We start from the raw sequence: 23,872 nt of genomic DNA on the forward strand, positions 1-23,872 counted from the left end.
CAGAGATTGATATTGTGACTGTTCAAATGTGTTATTCATTGCCGGTCGGTTGGCATCTACAATACTGTACTCCTTACTTACTCTTTAGATGAATGTGTATCGTCCTTTTTCATGTTTTTACGGCTACAGCATGACATGCTGTGAATCCCCAAGCATTTTCTGACCCTGCTGTCACTGATAATGGTAGTTACACCCCCACCTAGCAGTCTCTTTAGAACAGGCAGTCTGCCCGAACCAAAAACAGGATAGCACAAAAGTGCATTTAGTGAATATGATTCTTTATTTTCTATTTCCAGTGTATAGAATATCATACATTAATAATATACTCTACAAGGTCTTCCTCCAGTGTTTTTTTTCAGTCAAGAGAAGAAGGCACATGTATTTAGGAATCATCAGGATGACAACACTGAATCACGAGGGATAGTCACAGGGGAGGATATTGTAAGCAGAGGGGGGGGGGGGGGGGGGGGGTAGGGACAAAGAGCTGGAGCTCTCAAGCTCAGCAGCGAACGGGGAGTGACTAGGGGCAAAGGATCACAGACTTTTCTCTCGGCGGAGGAGGGGTTTGAGTGCTAAAATGTTAAAATAACTGACGAAACACACTTAACTTTCCTGCACTAGACAATAACGTAACATTGACATCACAGGCCCAAAGCAAAACAAATAAAAGTGGAAGAGGGAAAGAGTTTTTGCGAAGAAAAGAGTAACAGCTGAGTGGATAGTGTGGGGAAATGTGGGTGTGGTTTGATATTGAAAGGGGTGGGTCCATACTTAATAGGCATGGTTGGCCACATAGAGGGATTCTCCGCCGGCGGCGCCCTTGTCTCCAGAGGAAACATACTTGCCCTGACAGGCCTTGCTGTTGTTCTGTAAATGAGAGAGAGAGAGAAAGAAAGAGTGAGCGAGGGTATGGGAAAAGAGAGACGAATGTAAGACGGAGAAAGAGATGGTGTGAGAAAGTGGAAGAAAGATAAAAGACAATGATTAGTACAGACCCTCTGTCTCCCCACACAAGGACATATGGAGCCTTAGCTCCACTTCCTCTTGCTATCTCATTGTTATAGAAACATTAGGTACACACCCCATGGCCTTCCTTTATTAGGTTTATACGGTGTCTGTAGTACTGTCTAGGACCTTTCACCTTATCCTAGAGACTGTAGTCCAGGGCTATCCAACTAGCTTTCTGTACAATATACAGTAGTGTACATGTGATGGCAGATTTTGAAAAAACAAGTGGCCAACACATTTATAGGCTACAAACCATCATATCATTTTGTCAAGTAGGCCTACTTTGGAGTCAATATTTAATTGGGAAGGTTTTTGGGAAAAGACTGTTTTGGCATTCTAACTGGCTACACAACACATGGGCGCACACAAACAGGCGTTACTTCTTCAGAAAGTTGCAGGAAATACGAATCAGCGATGCATTCTTTTTATGAATTATGAAAAACGTGTTTAATTTAACTACTCTACCGCTGTCGTTCATCTGTAAGCTGCTCCAATGGACAACCAGTTATTTGAGCTGCATGCTCTTGCTGCCCGACAAATGACATTCTGTTCAATTCGAGCCCTGAGTGTAGGGGAATTGAGCATTTTGTTTGGGCTAAAATCAGGAGGAAATAACACATTTATTTTGAAAAGCAGTAATTTTTTTAATTATGTCATTAACTGTTTCATCCCTCCCCTATAATACCAAATTAAGTCAATTCAAGTGATTGCAGATCACTCAAAAAACAAACCTCTGCTACGAACTCCCTATCAAGCATTTTTGCTTGATTTTTGTTGGCTTTCTTGTGGCGGTAAACACAGAAAAAATAAACTATACTCACTTGAGAGCATTACCCTTGCTTAGCCACCTAACATCATTATGTAAAAGTAGATCACGATGACAATGAGACAAGCAATGTTCATGCGGTGGCGCCGGCAGATATTTGCAGCTGCGATTGGATGATATTAGCAGCTCTGATTGGCAGTATGTTGAAGGATATTAATTGACGGCACTTAATGGGCAGGACTACAGGAAAACAGATTCTCCTACTGGAGAATATTGACAGAGGGCTCATTTTGGCACAAAACATATTTTTGTCTGATTTTTTAAAATTAATGTGCAGAATTGATCAAAAGGGTGGACTGAGATGGTCTAGCGGTTAGGGCCGCATATATACTGTGTTGGCGTGGATCCAAATCCAGCCCACGCCCTTCTGGCACAAGCTTCTCTCCAATCTTTCCAGTCTTTCTCTCACTGTCTCTAACCCCCCAAAAAAAAACATTTTAATTTTTTTTATCAAAGGCACATTATAAATGTATAAACTGGCAGCTAGTTGAATAGCCCTGCTGTAGTTTGTTATCACAGAGGGTCACAATAATTATAAGAACCTTGTGATGTAATGCCCACTGCTACTGTTGACCTATGCACAAAGTACCATCACGCTTACTATATAAATGCCTTAACCTGACTCTGAGAACGTTGACAGATGTGCTGCATTAGGGTCACTTGATAAATCAGTAATATCTTTGGGAAGTTATTATAGTTAAAAGTGAATCTAGGAATACTTTGCTTGCCCGGTGCAATGGAACAAATTGAATAATTCCGAAAGTGCAAACCCCGCCCATCTAACACTCAAGGCAGGCAGGCTGAATGAAACGCTCAATCAAAGTATTAGAAAGAAAATAAATACTACTATTTGAATGCCACCCCTCGTATCTCCCTCCCTCCCTCATGTTCTTCTCTCTGTGTGGGTCATACCAGGGCTCTCTTGATGAACTCCTCCTGGCAGGCCTTGCCATTCTCTGGCTTGCCTCCCCAGGCCTTGAGGGCGGAGGCCTGCAAGGCGCGGCCGTAGGAGAACGTGATGGCCCAGGGCCGGTGAAGGGGACACTGGTTCATGGCATTCAGGTTGATGGAGGCTTCCTCCTCGGACTGGCCTCCAGACAGGAAGGTGATGCCTGGGGAAGGACGGAGGGAGGAAGACAGGGAGAGGAAGGGTAAGATAAGAGGAGGGGATGTGTGTGTGTGTGTGTGTATGTGTATGTAAAGTAGAGTGAGTGTGTGTGCGTGCGTGTAAAGGATGTCATGCTGCTTGCTTATTGAGTACCACTTGCTCCCGATTTGGAACATACCTGGCTCGAAACCGGGACCTCTGCTTCACAAACACACATGACCGTCCTCCCTCAAGCATCTCTGCGGGTTGCGCCACTCAAAAGCTAGCTCTTGAGCGGCGAAAGCGTGGACACTTAAGGCTGAAGAGTAAGTTTCACACATCTCCATGTGCTACACGTGCGTGCATATCTCCATATTTACATATGTATAGTACCAGTCAAAAGATTGGACACACCTACTCGTTCCAGGGTTTTTCTTTATTTTTACTATTTTCTACATTGTAGAATAGTGAAGACATCAAAACTGTGAAATAACACATATGGAATCAGGTAGTAACCAAAAAAGTATTATAAAAACATTTTATATTTGAGATTCTTCAAAGTAGCCACCCTTTGCCTTGACGACAGCTTTGCACACTCGTGGTATTCTCTCAACCAGCTTCATGAGGTAGAACATTTCAACTAACAGGTGTGCCTTCTTAAAAGTTAAATTGTGGAATTTCTTTCCTTCTTAATGCATTTGAGCCAATCAGTTGTGTTGTTATAAGGTAGGGGCGGTATACAGAAGATAGCCCTATTTGGTAAAAGACCAAGTCCATATTATGGCAAGAACAGCTCAAATAAGCAAAGAGAAACGACAGTCCATCATTACTTTAAGACATGAAGGTCAGTCAATCCGGAAAATGTCAAAATCTTTTAAACTTTCTTCAAGTACAGTCACAAAAACCATCAAGCGCTATGATGAACATGGATCTCATGAGGACCGCCACAGGAAGACCCAGAGTTACCTCTTCTGCAGATGATAAGTTCATTAGAGTTACCAGCCTCAGAAATTGCAGCCCAAATAAATGCTTCACAGAGTTCAAGTAACAGACACATCTCAACATCAACTGTTCAGAGGAGACTGTGAATCAGGCCATGGTCGAATTGCTGCGAAGAAAACACTACTAAAGGGCACCAATAAGAAGAGACTTGGTTGGGCCAAGAAACACGAGTAATGGACATTAGACCGTTTTGAAATCTGTCCTTTGGTCTGATGAGTCCAAATTTGAGATTTCTGGTTCCAACCGCCGTGTCTTTGTGAGACGCAGAGTTGTGTGAATGGATGATCTCTGCATGTGTGGTTCCCACTGTGAAGCGTGGAGGAGGTGTGATGGTGCTTTGCTGGTGACACTGTCAGTGATTTATTTAGAATTCAAGGCACACTTAACCAGCATGGCATCCACAGGATTTTGCAGCGATACGCCATCCAATCTGGTTTGTGCTTAGTGGGACTATTATTTGTTTTACAACAGGACAATGACCCAACACACCTCCAGGCTGTGTAAGGGCTATTTGACCAAGAAGGAGAGTGATGGAGTGCTGCATCAGATGACCTGGCCTCCACAATCACCCGACCTCAACCCAATTGAAATGGTTTGGGATGTATTGGACCGCAGAGTGAAGGAAAAGCAGCCAACAAGTGCTCAGCATATGTGGGAACTCCTTCAAGACTGTTGGAAAAATATTCCAGGTGAAGCTGGTTGAGAGAATACCACGAGTGTGCAAAGCTATCATCAAGGCAAAGGGTGGCTACTTTGAAGAATCTCAAATATAAAATATATTTTGATTTAACAATTTGTTTTGGTTAATACATGACTCCATATGTGTTATTTCATAGTTTTGATGTCTTCACTATTATTCTACAATGTAGAGAATAGTCAAAATTAAGAAAAACCCTTGAATGAGTAGGTGTTGTAAAACTTTGACCGGTAGTGTATGTACTGTATATAACGTCAATGGAGTGTGTTAGTGAGATCGTGAGGTCTTCGAGATTTCTTCTTCATTCTTGGAAAATGACTAGTTCTGAAACCTAACGTTTCTCCGTCTCATCATTTTACCCTATTCATCCAGGTATGTAATGTGCAAAAGTGCAATATGACTGAAAATATTGAGGTAGGTGTGTCCAAGCGAGTAGGTGTGTCCAAACGTTTTGACTGTTCCTATATATATATATATATATATATATGTCTCTCCTTCTCACCAGGCACGGCTGGGGGCACGGTACGGCGCAGGGCGGTGACAGTTGCCATGGCTATCTCCTGGTTGCTATACTTTTGGGAGCAGGAGTGTCCAGGGGTGACCATATTGGGCTTCAGCAGGGTGCCCTCCAGGTACACGTGATGGTCAGACAGAGCCTTATACACTGCAGCCAGAACCTGGTGGGGGAGGAGGGGGAGAGAGAGAGCGACCGGAAAAAGACAGGGGACAGAGAGCGAGAGAGAGAAAGACAAGGGGACAGAGAGTGAGAGACAAAGAAAGGAAACAGAAGAAATAGGGATGAGACAGACAGAAAAAGTTAGAGGTGTTGAAATTGATTGATCAAATGAGTGTTCCTATCTTACCCAGACTTAGCACGCTCTATTCCAATACCCACACTAAGGTTGCATTTACATATCAGCCCATTTCTGATCTTTTTTTCACTAGTTCAGATCAGATCTGAACAAGATCCAGTGTGAAAAAATCTGATGTAATTGGTCAAAAGACCAACTTGGTCAGAATTGGGCTGCCTGTCTAAATGCAGCCAATTAGAATGAAGCAGACATGCATTTTAAGTGGCATGCTAGAATGGCTATTGGAAGGTAGCCACTGTTTTTCTGTTAGTCGGAGCGATCCCACACCTTCTCTGTGACATACTGGCAGCGCTTCAGGTCATGGTCTCCGTCTGGCAGGATCTCAGGCTCCACAATGGGCACGATGCCATGCTAGGGAAGGGCACAGGAGCATGGCAACCAGCGTCATGACTACAGAACAGACAATACAACTTTTCGATGGCACCGGAGATCGAGCTAATTTGATTCACTTGGTGGTTAACTCTACAGCTACAGAGCAGGCTAAAATAACTACAACTCCTTGATAAGTAATTATAGTGGTCATATTGTTTTTCGAAGCCCAGATGTGAAACATTTACAATAAATAGATATTGTTTTGTGGAGATTGATGAAGAGTGGGTAATGATGTAATGTAAGCGTGAACTGTAGGGGCCAAGTGTGTGCCAACTCATTATATGTGTGCCAATATGTTCACACATGTTCAATGCGTGTTTCTGTGTGTGTGTCTGTGTGTCTCACCATCTGGCAGATGCTGGCGTAGCGGGCCAGGACGTTGGCGTTCTCCTTGATGGCCAGCTCTGAGGGGGTGGTGTCAGTGATCTTCAGCACACAACGCCACTTAGCAAAGTCAGCTCCGTCCTTTTTGTACTGGGCACACCGCTCGTACAGCCCATCCAGACCTGAGGGAGAGAGACAGAGACATACAGAGAGAGCGATAGAGACATACAGAGAGAGCGACAGAGACATACAGAGAGAGTGACAGAGACATACAGAGAGAGCGACAGACATACAGAGAGAGCGACAGACAGACAAACAGACAGAGAGAGCGAGCGACAGACAGAGCGACAGACAGAGCGACAGACAGAGCGACAGACAGAGCGACAGACAGAGCGACAGACAGAGCGACAGACAGAGCGACAGACAGACAGACAGACAGACAGAGAGAGAGAGAGAGAGGATGGATATGTGTAACATTAGGAAATAAACATGACTCGACACTTTGTTCCAAACCATCCCCTGAATACAATCTGCATATGAAGCAAAGTTGAGCTCAATACTAGAGGTGAAAGATCACCTAGACCCGGCCTGCCGTTGTCTCTCACCCTGAGTGGTGGTCTCTCCGTTGGTCCCGGCCAGGGGGACAACACCTTTGTCCACCTTGATGCCCACCACCATGTCCCTCTCCTTGATGAGCTGGGGGAACAGCTTGCCGTCGTCTGTTTTCTGGTACAGGGTCTCATGGAAGAAGATGACTCCACCGATGCATGGCTCTACGCGGTCGGCCGTGAAGAGGAGCTGGCGGTAAAGACGGCGGTTCTCCTCAGTGTTCTCAGCGTTGATGCTTTGGAAACGCTTGGCGACGCTGCCTGTTGGAATGAGGTTAAATATTAATACAATAAATGTAAAATATATACAGTGCATTCAGAAGGTATTGAGACACCTTTCCTTTTTCAACATTTTGTTACGTTACAGCCTTCTTCTAAAAGGTATTAAATAAAATAAAAATACCCATCAATCTATACACAATACACCATAATGACAAAGCGAAAACAGGTTTTTAGAAATACCTTATTTACATAAGTATTTAGACCCTATGCTATGAGACTCGAAATTGAGCTCAGGTGCATCTTGTTTCCATTGAACATTCTTGAGATGTTTTTACAACTTGATTGGAGTCCACAGGTGATAAATTCAATTGATTGGACATTACTCGGAAAGGAAAGGCAGCTGTGTTCTTAGGGACCTTCAATGCTGCAGACATTTTTTGGTACCCTTCCCCAGATCTGTGCCTTGACACAATCCTGTCTCGGAGCTCTACGGACAATTCCTTCAACCTCATGGCTTGGATTTTGCTCTCATTCACTGTCAGCTGTGGGACCATTATATAGACAGGTGTGCCTTTCCAAATCATGTCCTATCAATTGAATTTACCACAGGTGGACTCCAATCAAGTTGTAGAAAGATCTCAAGGATGATCAATGGAAACAGGATGCACTATATTTCGAGTCTCATAGCAAAGGTTCTGAATACTTATGTAAATAAGGTATTTCTGTTTTTTATTTTTAATACATTTGCTAAAATTTCTACAAATCTGTTTTCGCTTTGTCATTATGTGTGGAGATTGATGAGGAAAAAATTTAATTTAATCAATTTTAGAATAAGGCTGTAACGTAACAAAATGTGGAAAAAGTGAAGGGGTCTGAATACTTTCCGAATGCACTGTATTTGCAGAAATCCATTCAGGTGTATTTTGTGGCTTTTGCCGAATGCGTTCTAATGATCTAAAGTCGCGCTTTTGCAACTGCCTGTAAACACACAGTCCAGTTCAAAGTGAATGATGGCAGGCTCGTGTGACAAATGGCTTGTTTGCATAAAGGTCTACCGTAGATGTGATTGGTATGGCACACCGGTCTGTGTAGACCCTGGTCCTGGACGAGACAGATGTTTTAAACTAGGTTTTATTTCCTGCATGGTCTATTAATTGTCGAAATGCACAGCCGCTTTCCCTCTCTATATTGCTATAGAATTTTCACAAATGCCTTTTATTTTTATTTAACCTTTATTTAACTAGGCAAGTCAGTTAAGAACAAATTCTTATTTACAATGACGGCCTACCCCGGCCAAACCCTAACCCGGTCGACGCTGGGACAATTGTGCGCCGCCCTATGGGACTCCCAATCATGGCCAGTTGTGATACAGCCTGGAATCCAACCAGGGTCTGTAGTGACACCTCTAGCACTGAGATGCAGTGCCTTAGACCTCTGTGCCACTCGGGAGCCTTACTATATGTAATTCCCAAACATTCTAAGAATTGATGAAAATTACCATATCTAAGTGCTCGCTTGTCAGAAAATGTAAAAAAATAAAAAAGTGGCATATTCTTCCTTGGGTGTATAAGAACAGATTTTAAATAAGATTTAATCTTGGTAAAATGCTATTAGTTCCATTTTAATACATTCATACACATACAGTATATACTAGTGTTATGACAATTCCAAATTTCTACTTTCGTTAGCAGGCTGGCCTTGGGACAAGAAGGTTCTGGTTTGAAGTGCAATACCATACACAGACAAACCCCACAAAATCACCACTTAATAAATACTACATTTGGAAAACTGGCCTTGATGGCACCAAATTCTCCAAGACAGACATCTGTATTGTAATTTAAATGGGAGGTTCAGTGCCAACATGCAGGACAGTTTGGCAAGCCTTATATTTCCTGAGGCTCTCGGGAAGGATGGAGGAACATCACCATAGTAACAGCAGTGTGAACTTGGATGTTGCCATTCTCCCTTTCAGGGATTGGCACATTTTTTCTATGTGTTATGTAAGTAGCATACAGTGCCACTTGGGCAAGACTTTCTCAGTGGTAGGTTACAGCTGAAGATGTGGTTTTGCTCGCAGACATTGTGAAATGTGATGGCAAGCGTTCAAATTGTGTTTAATACATTCTTATACCCTTCTCTCTCTGATAATAAACTGTTTTTACATGTAGGCCTTGTTATGTAGGGTAGGTTGTGTTATGTAATAGTGCAATCTCTCTCTTGCTCTTTTGCTCTGCCAGTCTGGCAGTGTCAGTTATAGCCCCATTATTGGCCACCGTACACCATCTTTGATATGCCATGAATGAGTGTGTTTAGTGAGTGATCTGATCCGTGTGTGTGGACTCATCAGCAGTCCCCTACCAGTAGACTCATCGGCAGCAAGGATTCCCTTTCCGGGAGCAACGATCTTCTGAGCAATATCACTGAGCTCCTTCTTCTGCTCCGTAGAGAGGAATGGGAATGAGTGAGGCATCGTGTCTCTGAGAGAGAGAGATAGAGAGAGAGAGCAAAAGCAAAAGCAAGAGCGAGAGCGAAGGTGGGAGTGAAGGAGTGACGGAGAGAGGGGAGGGGGTGAGGGGTGAGGGAGAGCGAGGGGGTGAGGGAGATGAATGAGGGAGACATGGAGAGAAATCATTGTTATAAATCTTTATGATGAAAGGATTATAGATTCAGTATTTGTAACAAGGATGGTTAATCCCCACTGACGCAATCAACTGTCATAGCAGCATCATAAGGCTGTAATACACTCACCTGGAGACCGGGTTCATAGATTAAACATTCTCCATTCAAGCTGCAAAGACTTGAAATTCCTCCTTAACTAGATTTAATGGCGAGAAGGCAAAAAAGGCGAACTATACGTACTACGAACCTGTTGCCGTGGGACACGAGTGTATTACCTACCGTAGGGGTACATCAAACCCAGCCATTACAGTAGATATAAGCCACTAGCAGCTGCACAGGCTAGTCATCATGCTGAGTCTCCCAATATAACCTTTGTCTGCCTATGTGCGCCATCAGAGGAGTCCGTCCGATTTCTCGAACAAAAGCATCTCACAAATTCTGGTGAGCATTTAAACCGTGAAAAACAACATGACGCTAGCTTCAAAGCGCATTATACATCCAAATCTTCCCTTATAGCCGGTGCGTGGAGTTTTCACATACCGTGCGTACGTGAGGGATTCGCTTTTGGCATCCGTTGATGTAGGCGTGTACACGATGTTCTGGTTGTCTTTTGGGGAGCGCTTGTGTGATATTTCTGGATTTTTTTGCGCGCTATGAACAGGTTACATAATATGCGCGTTATTACATGCGAGGTCCTGGCAAGCGTTACAGGCAGGTAGCCTGTTAGAGCATTGGGCCAATAACTGAAAGGTTGCTAGATCGAATCCCCGAGCTGACAAGGTAAAACTCTGTCGTTCTGCCTCTGAACAAGACAGTTAACCCACTGTTCTTTGGCCGTCATTGTCCATATGAATTTGTTCTTAACTGACTTGCCTAGTTAAATAAATCAAATAAAAATACTTCCGCGTCTGTCCTTGCCATTGCATCCGTATGACCTTGTAATACATTGGGAGTTGCCGGATAGGAAGAGTCACACGTAAGAGTCATATTTCAACTACAGACATAAAATACGACATCATATATATATATATATTACATATTTAGCTTAAGGCTTATACATACATCAATACAGTAATGTCTGATGGAAACGACGTCATTTCACATAACAAAGGATTAGTTGATGAAAAAAACTTACCAGTTTATCTGCGCAAGATAATAGAGCAAAAGCTGTAACTTTACGGTTTTAAGAGGGAAACGATGCGTTCTGTTGCAATATCGGGCAATGAAGAAGGATGTCTAGTACTGTTAAATGTCAAGTGACCAGGGAATGCCAGTGACGAAAGAGGGCCTTGCCCCAGACCACGTACGGAGACTGTCCAATCAAAACTCACGATGAAAGATTGACATATCATTCCATCCATTGTTTGGAGAAAACGTTTTTTCCTGTGACAGTGGTTGGCTCACTTGCATCCAAGTGCTGTTCTTTTGAATGACGGAAGAGAAAGAAGGCGTGTTTTAGGAATAAAGGGGTGGAAAGATTTGTGATCATGTACGTGCCAGATCTCACGTGCATAATGCATGCCCTATACGTGCCCGTGATATACAGCCACAGCAGAAAGGCACACTACTTTGTGGTGCCGCACTGAAGCCAGACTGCACCACAGAAGCGGCATTATCCTCAAGCTTGACCTACCATGAATGAATAAGCCTTTTCAATTGAAACCTCAGGGATGTTGTTGCTGCAGATTTGGCTTGAGACTATTCATAATGATAGTTTACATGGAATAAGAACACACCTTGGTCATAATAATCAATTAAATTACTAGACCTACTATATATTATAAATACAATAGGATGATGTCAACATGTACAGAACACTACTGGCAGCAAAGCTATTCAAAATACATTATATTATAGACACTGTAGCCAGCGCTAAACTACCTTTGAATCATCACCATTCATTACTTCATTGTCTCCCTCTTTCAAATTAGGTTTCTAATTCTGCTCTCCTTTGCTTCCTTTACCCATACCTCTATCCACGTCACCCATCCCCCCATCCATGTTACTGGTGTGAAACATGATGTGCTGGTTTAGTTTGGCCATGTTGATGTTCAGCCGTAGCCTCCATTGGTACAACGACTTGGAAACCACATTCAGCACCATCATCACACATTGTAACAACGTTTCCTAAACATTTCACAAACTCTGCCTTGGGTAGTATTGATTTCAGTCTTTGTGTGATGTGACCTTCCTCTGGCGCAGTCAGACCACCATATTACATAATACACCCTGGCTCGCTGTGCTACCCAGGGGACCACAGACTGACCAATGCTCTTTCCACAGGGGGACACTCTTTTCAAGGCATTTCGATACAATGTTATTTTAGTAGTAGGTTATTTTCGATAACCCTGACCCCTTTCCTTATTTTAACCTCAGTCTCCTAACCTTCTGTTAATTCTCCTAACCTGCTGTGTAAGTTCTCCTAACCTGATACAAAAAAGTAACTTTGAAATTGAAGTGCTGTGAAGAGTGTTTCCTGTTTCCACAGAGGCCGAAAGGTGGAGTGTGTATCAATCCTGTGTGTGTGTGTGTGTGTAATTGTGGGGAGTTGGCACTGCAGTGATAAGTCTGTGTGAATAGCACTGTTATTTATTGCTAACCTTTACCTCTTCAGGATGAGTTGGATTCACCGCATGTCTGTCTACAATGGTCACTGCATCCAGTTTACAAGGCTGCCCCTTTTCTCGCATCCTTCGGACATCGTGTCAAACACCAGAGGCCGGAATATAGCAGATTTAGTAGTAGCATAATGGGAACCCTTCAAGTATCGCTATTCCTCATAGAATGTACTAGTAGAACCCAAAATGCACACTACTGTTCCAATGGAAGGTCAGGTGGTTTGTCAAACATCCGCTTGGTCTATTGAATATGAACACCATAAGCCTGACTAAACAGTTTTCCTGTCCCACATCAGGTTGACTCAGTAAAAGCAGGAACTTAATCTCATATCTATTAAATGGAGTTGTCCCAAATTACTTGAAGTTGCACCAAATACTGCATAGAACATGGGATTATAACCCCTTTGGGAGAAATATCTTAATTACATGTAACAATTCAAAGTTAGTTCATTAATGCTACCAAAGTACATGTTTCTTTGGCACAATTAAATGCAAAGTGTTGCTAAATATTGGAAAACAACATCCGGATAACAAACATGTCCTAGCTTGCATGGATTGCATGCACTGTCCAAAATACATTTGACAGTGTTGGATCATGTTGTCATTTGGTTGGCAGGCTCTCAACTTTTCAACACATATATAAATCACTGTTGTTTATAAACATGGCAGCATTAAACATGGCATACATGAGCTCAAAAGATTGCATAACCTCAGTAACACAATACAGCTTCTAGCCCTGTCCCACTGCATGTGCTGTAACGTCAGCGAACTATACATCAAAAGATTACATGATTGGCTATAGAAGAGTAGTATGCATGGGACGAGGCTGCAAAACCATTCCCATTCTGTACAGTCTGCAGACTGACACAGAATACACAGAGAGGGTTATGGTCAATGCGTCCTACATTTTCTGAGGTGGAGGTATAAGAAGACTGTCGTGAGAGAGGGAAAGCAGACGATCTGGAGAACATCTGTGATGCCCCTCTAGGCCTACATGGCTAGTATTTATCCTCTGTTCATGACCTTTGACATTTGGCCAGCATAGCTAATCTTAGTAGGCGATGGAGACGCACACAGCAACTAGAGAAGGGCATAGCGACCTTCACAAACACAGAACAAAGGGAATGCATGAGAGGCGGCGTTGAAAAGGAGGGAAAGGTTATAGATACAGAGTCCGAGAGAAACAGAAAGAGAGATGGTGTGTTATAAACGCACATCACTTAGACTACACAGAAGAGTTCTGCAAAGGGAATGACAATAAAATACCCTGGAAAGAAGTCTCAGTCCAGTCACTCTACCCTTCGATGAACTAAGCCTAAACCTGGTGACCTTAGAGGATGGGTAAACCCAGCTCTACTGCTAAAAGAAGAATTCACTATCTGTTCCCCTGTACTATCCTCCACCTGCCACACTCATGTCACCTGGAACAACCCAGTCAATGGCATTTGGTTGCCTTTCTCCACAAACCAAAGCTATGTCACTTGACTTACAGGCACTTGACTTACAGGCAACATAAATGGGACTGGTGGTAAACCTATTGTAGTAATTCTTGCCTCAAATGAACTTCCTGCTGTAACTGAGCCAAAAGATACAATCTAGTGTGTAGGTTCTCAGGCAAGTCAGCTGACTGCAACATATTTTCTTTCCTGTGTTGGAACTTTGGAATGTACTGACCGTTGATTTGGGACAGTGGACATTGTCAAGTGACAGGGCTCATGTGACAGTTGTTATTAGAGAAATAATTATGGGACTGACAGTCTTATGTTGCTTGAGGCTGGGAGAGGAGCATACTGAGGAAATGTCACAATATTGCGCATATTTTGAGAACCGCACAATATATTTCATCAGAAAAAAAAGGTTTATTCCTTTCTGTGGATTTACTTTTCTAATGCACACATTTGTCAAATCTCCAAACATGAGATATACAGGCCATTGATAAGTTTAAAAAAAGTAATCTTTAATTGACATTGGTCAATAGCTTAAAAAGTACAAGTCCACAGCGTCAAAGCTACAGTATATACATATGTAATGTGTAAAACCTTGAGTTTAAATGTGATAAAAATAACTGATTAAGGAATAGTTAAAACCATCATGGAAGTATTGCATCAGCTACAAGTGTACAAAACATTAAGGACACCTGCACTTTCCATGACATAAACTGACCAGATGAATCCAGGTGAAAGCTATGATCACTTATTGATGTCACTTGTTAAATCCACTTCAATCAGTGTAGATCAAGGGGAGGAGACAGGTTTAAGAAGGATGTTTAAGCCTTGAGATGTCAATTGTGTGTGCCATTCAGAGGGTAAATGGGCAAGACAAAAAATTGAAGTACCTTTGAACGGGGTATGGTAGTAGATGCTAGGCGCACCAGTTTGTGTCAAGAAGTCTAACACTGCTGGGGTTTTCACGCTCAACAGTTTTCCGTGTGTATCAAGAATGGTCCACCACCCAAAGGACATCCAGCCAACTTGACACAATCTGTGGGAAGCATTGGAGTCAACATGGGCCAGCATCCCTGTGGAACGATTTTGACACCATATAGAGACCAAGCCCTGACGAATGTAGGTTTTTCTGAGGGCAAAAGGGGAGGAGGGGGGTGCAACTCGATATTAGGCAGGTGAGCTTAATGTTTTGTACAATGAATGTATTGGATTGCTGCAGAGGCACAGAATTGTACTTGTGCTGTAATGAAAGTAGATGCCCTATATTATAATAGCACTATGATAATGTTGCTCTCCCTTGGACACATATGGCACAACTATCCATAAACTGGTTTGTAGCCTTTCACTTTAAGGCTGTGTGTTAGAAGGATTCAGATTGTATTTTCATATTGGTAAATAAACACAGCAATCCACCTCCCGTCTTCCCTTTCCATTTCTCTAGGGATGAATGGATAACTCCTTCCTCTTGCACAAATTGTCCATTAACATCAATGTGTGAATATGCAAACATGCTGTGCGTCTTGAGTTAGGATTCATCATTCATCCTACCACTCCTCCATTTCTCCCTCTATCTGAACTTGATCTCGAAGCAGAGGCAGTTGAAGGACTCACATTCTGGGGGTTGGCAGGTGCAAGCACAGTCCCACATGTTACACTGTGGGGAAACAAAGCATGGGGTAAGAACAAGTGGTTCAAACCCTGATCGGTTGCACACTCAGGGGTTTTACTCACATTAGGAAGAGAGGGGCAGGTTGAGGGACAGGTCTGGTCAAGGCACGAGCGCAGTGATGGCATGCGACAGTTGCACGACTCTGCACATGCTAAACAGTAATCGAATGGGGCGATATTTGGACAGCAGTCACCACACTCAGGAGAACACTGTTCCTGTAGGGCAAGAGGCCATGAATGAATTAACATCACTCTCACCAGTCAAACCATATCTGTATTTGCTGCTGAAGCTTATGGTGAAGACAGTTTGCTATGGTCAAGTACAGTCTGAGGCCTACATTAAAAAAGGCAACGTCAGCCTGCCCTATCTGCAGCATCAGTGCCTCTCACTTGAAGTATTTAAAAAATATACTGCTCAAAAAAATAAAGGGAACACTTAAACAACACATCCTAGATCTGAATGAAAGAAATAATCTTATTAAATACTTTTTTCTTTACATAGTTGAATGTGCTGACAACAAAATCACACAAAAAGAATCAATGGAAATCCAATTTATCAACCCATGGAGGTCTGGATTTGGAGTCACACTCAAAATTAAAGTGGAAAACCACACTACAGGCTGATCCAACGTTGATGTAATGTCCTTAAAACAAGTCAAAATGAGGCTCAGTAGTGTGTGTGGCCCCCACGTGCCTGTATGACCTCCCTACAACACCTGGGCATGCTCCTGATGAGGTGGCGGATGGTCTCCTGAGGGATCTCCTCCCAGACCTGGACTAAAGCATCCGCCAACTCCTGGACAGCCTGTGGTGCAACGTGGTGTTGGTGGATGGAGCGAGACATGATGTCTCAGATGTGCTCAATTGGATTCAGGTCTAGGGAACGGGCAGGCCAGTCCATAGCAGTTCCTCTTGCAGGAACTGCTGACACACTCCAGCCACATGAGGTCTTGCATTAGGAGGAACCCAGGGCCAACCGCACCAGCATATGGTCTCACAAGGGGTCTGAGGATCTCATCTCGGTACCTAATGGCAGTCAGGCTACCTCTGGCGAGCACATGGAGGGCTGTGCGGCCCCCCAAAGAAATGCCACCCCACACCATGACTGACCCACCGCCAAACCGGTCATGCTGGAGGATGTTGCAGGCGTCTCCAGACTCTGTCACGTGCTCAGTGTGAACCTGCTTTCATCTGTGAAGAGCACAGGGCGCCAGTGGCGAATTTGCCAATCTTGGTGTTCTCTGGCAAATGCCAAACGTCCTGCACGGTGTTGGGCTGTAAGCACAACCCCCACCTGTGGACGTCGGGCCCTCATACCACCCTCATGGAGTCTGTTTCTGACCGTTTGAGCAGACACATGCACATTTGTGGCCTGCTGGAGGTAATTTTACAGGGCTCTGGCAGTGCTTCTCCTGCTCCTCCTTGCACAAAGGCAGAGGTAGCGGTCCTGCTGCGGGGTTGTTGCCCTCCTACGGCCTCCTCCACGTCTCCTGATGTACTGGCCTGTCTCCTGGTAGCGCCTCCATGCTCTGGATACTAAGCTGACAGACACAGCAAACCTTCTTGCCACAGCTCGCATTGATGCGCCATCCTGGATGAGCTGCACTACCTGAGCCACTTGTGTGGGTTGTAGACTCTGTCTCATGCTACCACTAGAGTGAAAGCACCGCCAACATTCAAAAGTGACCAAAACATCAGCCAGGAAGCATAGGAACTGAGAAGTGGTCTGTGGTCACCACCTGCAGAACCACTCCTTTATTGGGGGTGTCTTGCTAATTGCCTATAATTTCCACCTGTTGTCTATTCCATTTGCACAACAGCATGTGAAATTTATTGTCAATCAGTGTTGCTTCCTAAGTGGACAGTTTGATTTCACAGAAGTGTGATTGACTTGGAGTTACATTGTGTTGTTTAAGTGTTCCCTTTATTTTTTTGAGCAGTGTATATTTGATTCAAGGTTCATCTTCCTGGCTTTGTTGAACTGCACTCTTTTGTAGCTACATTTGCAAGGTATCTGTGCACAACAGCAGACTGTCTCTCATCTGGACAACAGCATATAGGGAAGGGATAGGTATAGGGAAGTAAATGCTGTACCTTAAGGCACTGGCGGAACCATAACGCCATTGCAAGGAAAATCATGTAAAGACCAACAACAATCATCAGTACAGCCGGAAGAGGGAGTGTGAGGCCCCACACAGGCAACACCTGAGGAAGAATAGAAACAAGTTTACTGTGTGCAGGAGATATCATGTCCAAGATTATACTAATATGAATACCATGCACACATTAGTTTGTTGTAACGTTAGCTAGACAGCTATGCCTAGAAAATAATGTACAAATATATATTACGTCTGCAATCAAGCACACACACCGGCCACGATGTGTTTACAATGCTGCGTTGGTAAAAGATGGGTTGGCTGACAACGTCACAAAAATGATGTGCGCACATCCATAGGGCAGAAGTCAGCCTGTTGTTGTGTTTCTGGATGGCCAGATTGCTAGCAAGAATGAAAGAAACTGCCACGTTGGGAATCGTGTGGCTCCTTTCAGCTTGTTATTGATACCATAGCTGTGTTCGAATACTCATACTAATTGCACTAACCATACTATTTGTGACATTAATTGATTATGTAGTATGCTTATTGGTCATAGTATGGATATACAGTGAGGGAAAAAAGTATTTGATCCCCTGCTGATTTTGTACGTTTGCCCACTGACAAAGAAATGATCAGTCTATAATTTTAATGGTAGGTTTATTTGAACAGTGAGAGACAGAATAACAACAAAGAAATCCATTAAAACGCATGTCAAAAATGTTATAAAATGATTTGCATTTTAATGAGGGAAATAAGTATTTGACCCCCTCTCAATCAGAAAGATTTGGAGTGCCAGAGTTTGGACACCTACTCATTCAAGGGTTTTTATTTATTTTTACTATTTTCTTCATCGTAGAATAATAGTGAAGACATCAAAACTATGAAATAACACATATGGAATCATATAGTAACTAAAAAAGTGTTAATAAAATCAAATCTTATATTTTAGATTCTTCAAAGTAGCTACCCTTAGTCTTGATGACAGCTCTGCACACTCTTAGCATTTTCTTAATAAGGCTAGGGGGCAGTATTCGGAAGTTCGGATGACTGACGTGCCCAAAGTAAACTGCCTGTTACTCAGGCCCAGAAGCTAGGATATGCATAGCATTGGATAGACAACACTCTGAAGTTTCCAAAACGGTTAAAATAATGTCTGTGCAATTTCACCAGATGGCCAAAGAGGTTTTAACCACCTTCATGAAGTAGTCACCTGGAATGCATTTCAATTAACGGGTGTGCCTTGTTAAAAGTTAATTTGTGGGATTTCTTTCCTTCTTAATGCGTTTGAGCCAATCAGTTGTGTTGTGACAAGGTAGGGGAGTATACAGAAGATAGCCCTATTTGGTTAAAGACCAAGTTTATTAAGCAAAGAGAAATGACAGTCCATCATTACTTTTAAGACATGAAGGTCAGTCAATCCGGAAAATGTCAAAATCTTTTAAACTTTCTTCAAGTACAGTCACAAAAACTATCAAGCGCTATGCTGAACCTGGCTCTCATGAGGACCGCCACAGAAAGACCAAGAGTTACCTCTGCTGCAGAGGATAAGTTCATTAGAGTTACCAACCTCAGAAACTGCAGCCCAAATAAATGCTTCACAGAGTTCAAATAACAGACACATCTTAACATCAACTGTTCAGAGGACACTGTGTGAATCAGGCCTTCATGGTCAAATTGCTGCACAGAAACCATTACTAAAGGACACCAATAATAAGAAGAGACTTGCTTGGGCCAAGAAACACGAGCAATGGACATTAGACCGGTGTAAATCTGTCCTTTGGTCTGATGAGTCCAAATTTGAGATTTTTGGTTCCAACCGCCGTGTCTTTGTGTGACGCAGAGTAGGTGAATGGATGATCTCCGCATGTGTGGTTCCCACCGTGAAGCATGGAGGAGGTGTGATGGTGCTTTGCTGGTGACACTGTCTGTGATTTATTTAGAATTCAAGGCACACTTAACAAGCATGGCATCCACAGCATTCTGCAGCAATAAGCCATCCCATCTGGTTTGCACTTAGTGGGACTATCATTTGTTTTTCAACAGGACATTGACCCAAAACACAAAACAAATTTTATTGGTCACATACACGTGTTTAGCAGATGTTACTGCGGGTGTAGCGAAAGGCTTGTGAAGGAAGGAAAAGCAGCCAACAAGTACTCAGCATATGTGGGAACTCCTTCAAGACTGTTGGAAATGTGTTCCAAGTGAAGCTGGTTGAGAAAATGCCAAGGATGTGCAAAGCTGTCATCAAGGCAAAGGGTGGCTACTTTGAAGAATATAAAATATTAGATATATTTTGATTTGCTTAACACCTTTTTGGTCACTACATGATTTCATGTGTTATTTCATAGTTTTGGATTCTTCACTATTATTCTACAATGTAGAAAATAGTAAAAATAAAGCAAAACACTAGGTGTGTCCAAACTTTTGACTGGTACTTCTGGGGTAGCTAGCACCAATGCAAACAGCCTGAAAACAATGACCAGTATCTGCAATCATTTTCAATATTCTTAGCAATGATTTGGGAATCCATCTGACTAAGTATTAGCTTGTTGCTCTCCTATTGAAATCGACCTTCAGTTCCTGAAAAATAGCTAACGTTACTGTTACCCAGCCCTGTTGCCCAAAACTAACGTTATAAGCGTGGCTAGTGTGGCTTAACCGGACCGGGTCAGACCATCATCAACCAAATATTAAACTATTATAAATTAGGCGTATTTTAGTTTAAACCTATCTAGCTATAGCTACTGAAACAGATTGTCGTTTTGCTATGTTTTTGAGGGATACAAATAGTTTGCATCCAACAGCTAACTTAGCTTCATTTTTTCTGACCAGCACTGTCCCAGAGCTTGGAGAAGTGTGTCTGCCTCATGCCGCAGTTGCGCGAGACAACTTTACCAGCATCATATTCCGTATAGGTGAATTGCTTTGACATTTTATTTAATTTTTATTTAACTTGGCAAATAAGTTAACACATTCTTATTTACAATGACGGCCTACCCTGGCCAAAGCCGGACAACGCTGGGCCAATTGTGTGCCGCCCTATGGGACTCCCAATCACGGCCTGATGTGATTCATCCTGGATTCGAATCTGGGACTGTAGTAACGCCTCTTGCACTGAGATGCAGTGCCTTAGACCACTGCGCCACTCGGGAGCACCAACATAGGATATACTAGGAGTGTGATCAATGTGTAATAACTAGGTAAACATTTTACGAACGTGTTGAATTATTATGTGATGTGCAGACATATTCAGGTCCCGATTGGTCAACAAGCTTATTTGACGCGTCAAATAGTGTTATGTGAGGTGTCTATTTCTACCACGTAAAGCAACGACCCAAACGGCGTTCCATAATATGGTATTTAGCTAAAACGAGAGTAGTCTGTAAAACATACATACCATTATAATTTCCACTATCTCCTTCTTGCTCCTGGCGCGTTTAAGGGGCTCCCATTTCTGTCGGCTGTTTGGTGGATGAAACCAGCAGAGAAGAAGTAACGTTAACGGTACCAAGCTAACTATCTAACTAGCTACAGTAGCTAACGCGTTAGTTATGTCAGGATTGGCCATGGCTGGCATACAATCTTGTTAACTTTAGCTAGCTAGCAAAGAAAGGAACCCAAGCTAGTAACGTAACTTCAGCGATTTCACACATCGTATAATTTTAGTAACTAGCTAGCTATCAAAGTCGAACAGCTGGCTATACACGTTTGTAAACGGACGTGCCTAGCTAGCGACGCGTTACTAACGTTCGCGTTAGCTAGACAACTTACCCTCATCCCACAAGATATTAATACATAACTTCTACCGGTATGTTAAATGCAGAATATCATTTCTTAACATTTAGCCTGTTTGCTTTCTTAAAACATATTCTAAAAACCATTATTCGTTTGCTACATTACGTTAGCTTTTCATAGCCAACTAGCTAGCTAGCTTTACACGGTACAAACGTTGAAGTTGCCATAGAAACAGACGGCTATGTGGGAGGGTCATATTATGATTCCAAATCAAAGTATGCGAAACGGAGCACGGAGGGCATTTATCAAATGCGTACTCCGTTTTCACATAAGTACTCCACAAAAATAGGATAAAAATGTATTGAAATCAATGGCGGCCATTATTTCTGCTTGAATCGATGGAAAATACTCTCCGTTTTCGGAATAAAATGTTGCTTGTGTATATCTTGTTTCGTCTCTATTGCAATTGTCCTGGCGGGAAGATGGTTCATTGAATGGATAAATCCAAAGTCAAAAGGGCTAGATAACTAGCCACTAAGACTTGGTAGCTACCCACGAAACACATACATATATCTAGTCATAGTCAAATCCATATTGTATTGGTCACATACACATGGTTAGCAGATGTTATTGCGAGTGTAGCGAAATGCTTGCTTCTAGTTCCGACAGTGCAGTAATATCTAACAAGTAATCTAACAATTTCACAACTACCTAATACACACAAATGGAAAGGGATGGAATAACAATATGTACATATAAATAGATGGCTGAGCGGCAATAGGCAAGATGCAATGGATGGTATAAAATACAGTTTAAGTCGGAAGTTTACAAACACTTTAACCAAATACATTTAAACTCAGTTTTTACAATTCTTGACATTTAATCCTAGTAAAAAGTCCCAATCTTAGGTCAGTTAAGATCACCACTTTATTTTAAGAATGTGAAATGTCAGAATAATAGTAGAGAGAATGATTTATTTCAGCTTTTATTTCTTTCATCACATTCCCAGTGGGTCAGAAGTTTACATACACTCAATTAGTATTTAGTAGCATTGCTTTTAAATAGTTTACCTTTGGTCAAACGTTTCGGGTAGCCTTCCACAAGCTTCCCATAATAAGTTGGGTGAATTTTGGCCCATTCCTCCTGACAGATCTGGTGTAACTGAGTCAGGTTTTTCGGCCTCTTTGCTCGCACACGCTTTTTCAGTTCTGCCCACAAATTTTCTTTAGGATTGAGGTCAGGGCTTTTTGTGATGGCCACTCCAATACCTTGACTTTGTTGTCCTTAAGCCATTTTGCTACAACTTTGGAAGTATGCTTGGAAGACCCATTTGCAACCAAGCTTTAACTTCCTGACTAATGTCTTGAGATGTTGCTTCAGTATATCCACATAATTTTCAGTCCTCATGATGCCATCTATTTTGTGAAGTGCACCAGTCCCTCCTGTAGCAAAGCACCCCCAGGGCCTCAAGCTTAATGATGAGCTTGGAGGGTACTATGGTGTTGAATGCTGGGCTGTAGTCAATGAACAGCATTCTTACATAGGTATTCCTCTTGTCCAGATGGGATAGGGCAGTGTGCAGTGTGATGGCGATTGCATCGTCTGTGGACCTGTTGGGGCGGTATGCAAACTGAAGTGGGTCTGGAGTCGTAGGTAAGGTGGAGGTGATATGATCCTTGACTAGTCTCTCAAAGCACTTCATGATGACAGAAGTTACTTCTACGGGGCGATAGTCGTTTAGTTCAGTTATCTTTGCCTTCTTGGGTATGGGAACAATGGTGGCCATTTTGAAGCATGTGCGGACAGCAAACTGGGATAGGGAGTAATTGAATATGTCCGTAAACACACCAGCCAGCTGGACGTGTCCGTGACTTGAATGGTTTTCTTTTTGTAGTCCGTAATTGCCTGTAGACCCTGTCACATACATTCTGTTGATTTGCGACACCACTTTGTCCCTATACTGACATTTTGCTTGTTTGATTGCCTTGCGGAGGGAATAACTACACTGTTTATATTCGTCCATATTCCTCGTCATCTTTCCATGGTTGAATGCGGTGGTTCGCGCTTTCAGTTTTGCACGAATGCCACCGTCTATCCACGGTTTCTGGTTAGGGTAGGTTTTAATAGTCACAGTGGGTACATCTCCAATGCACTTCCGTATAAACTCACTCACAGAGTCAGCGTATAAATCAATGTTCTTCTCTGAGGCTTCCCAGAACATTTCCCAGTCCGCGTGATCAAAACAATCTTGAAGATTGGATTCCGATTGGTCAGACCAGCGTTGAATGGTTTTAGAGTTAAGGACTATAGGAGCAGAATGGAGTCATGGTCGGATTTGCCGAAGGGAGGGCGGGGGAGGGCCTTGTATGCATCGCGGAAGTTAGAGTCGCAGTGGTCCAGTGTATTGCCCGTGCATGCTGCAGTCAATGTACTGATATAATTTAGGTAGCCTTGTTCTCGAAATAGCTTTGTTAAAATCTCCAGCTACAATAAATGCAGCCTCAGGATATATGGTTTCCAGTTTACATAGATCCAGTGAAGTACCTTGAGGGTCGTCGTGGTATCAGCTTGGGGGGTGGGGGTATACACGGCTGTGACTATAATCGAAGAGAATTCTCTTGGGAGATAATGTGGTCGGCATTGGATTGTAACGAATTCTAGGTCAGGTGA

At 42.8% G+C, this 23,872-nt stretch overlaps 1 protein-coding gene and 1 long non-coding RNA gene across 4 annotated transcripts; both read right to left on the minus strand.

Annotated features, from left to right (window-relative positions):
* Window positions 1–261: 261 nt before the first annotated feature.
* On the minus strand, window positions 262–10,899 carry LOC115170778 (fructose-bisphosphate aldolase A). 2 transcript variants are annotated; one of them, XM_029727070.1, is made up of 8 exons: window positions 10,773–10,898; window positions 9,377–9,495; window positions 6,794–7,057; window positions 6,210–6,370; window positions 5,760–5,843; window positions 5,123–5,297; window positions 2,747–2,946; window positions 262–867 (listed from the first exon to the last, which is right to left on the minus strand). In XM_029727070.1, exons 2-8 carry the CDS (start codon window positions 9,486–9,488, stop codon window positions 772–774), a joined length of 1,092 nt encoding a protein of 363 aa, XP_029582930.1. In that variant the 5' UTR covers window positions 9,489–9,495; window positions 10,773–10,898; the 3' UTR covers window positions 262–771. The 2 variants fall into 2 exon arrangements, 1 of the variants encoding a protein (XP_029582930.1); XR_003871090.1 differs by lacking the exon at window positions 262–867 and adding an exon at window positions 2,285–2,477 and having other exon boundaries at window positions 2,683–2,946; window positions 10,773–10,899.
* Window positions 10,900–15,489: 4,590 nt separating this feature from the next.
* Window positions 15,490–21,665, minus strand: LOC115170779 (uncharacterized). 2 transcript variants are annotated; one of them, XR_003871092.1, is made up of 4 exons: window positions 21,239–21,665; window positions 20,865–20,928; window positions 17,463–17,573; window positions 15,490–15,584 (listed from the first exon to the last, which is right to left on the minus strand). It is a non-coding gene; the product is annotated as an uncharacterized LOC115170779 (long non-coding RNA). The 2 variants fall into 2 exon arrangements; XR_003871091.1 differs by having other exon boundaries at window positions 20,865–21,566.
* Between the last annotated feature and the right edge of the window lie 2,207 nt (window positions 21,666–23,872).

This window comes from Salmo trutta, chromosome 32 (genome assembly GCF_901001165.1).
Source record: "Salmo trutta chromosome 32, fSalTru1.1, whole genome shotgun sequence".
Taxonomy (NCBI): domain Eukaryota; kingdom Metazoa; phylum Chordata; class Actinopteri; order Salmoniformes; family Salmonidae; genus Salmo; species Salmo trutta.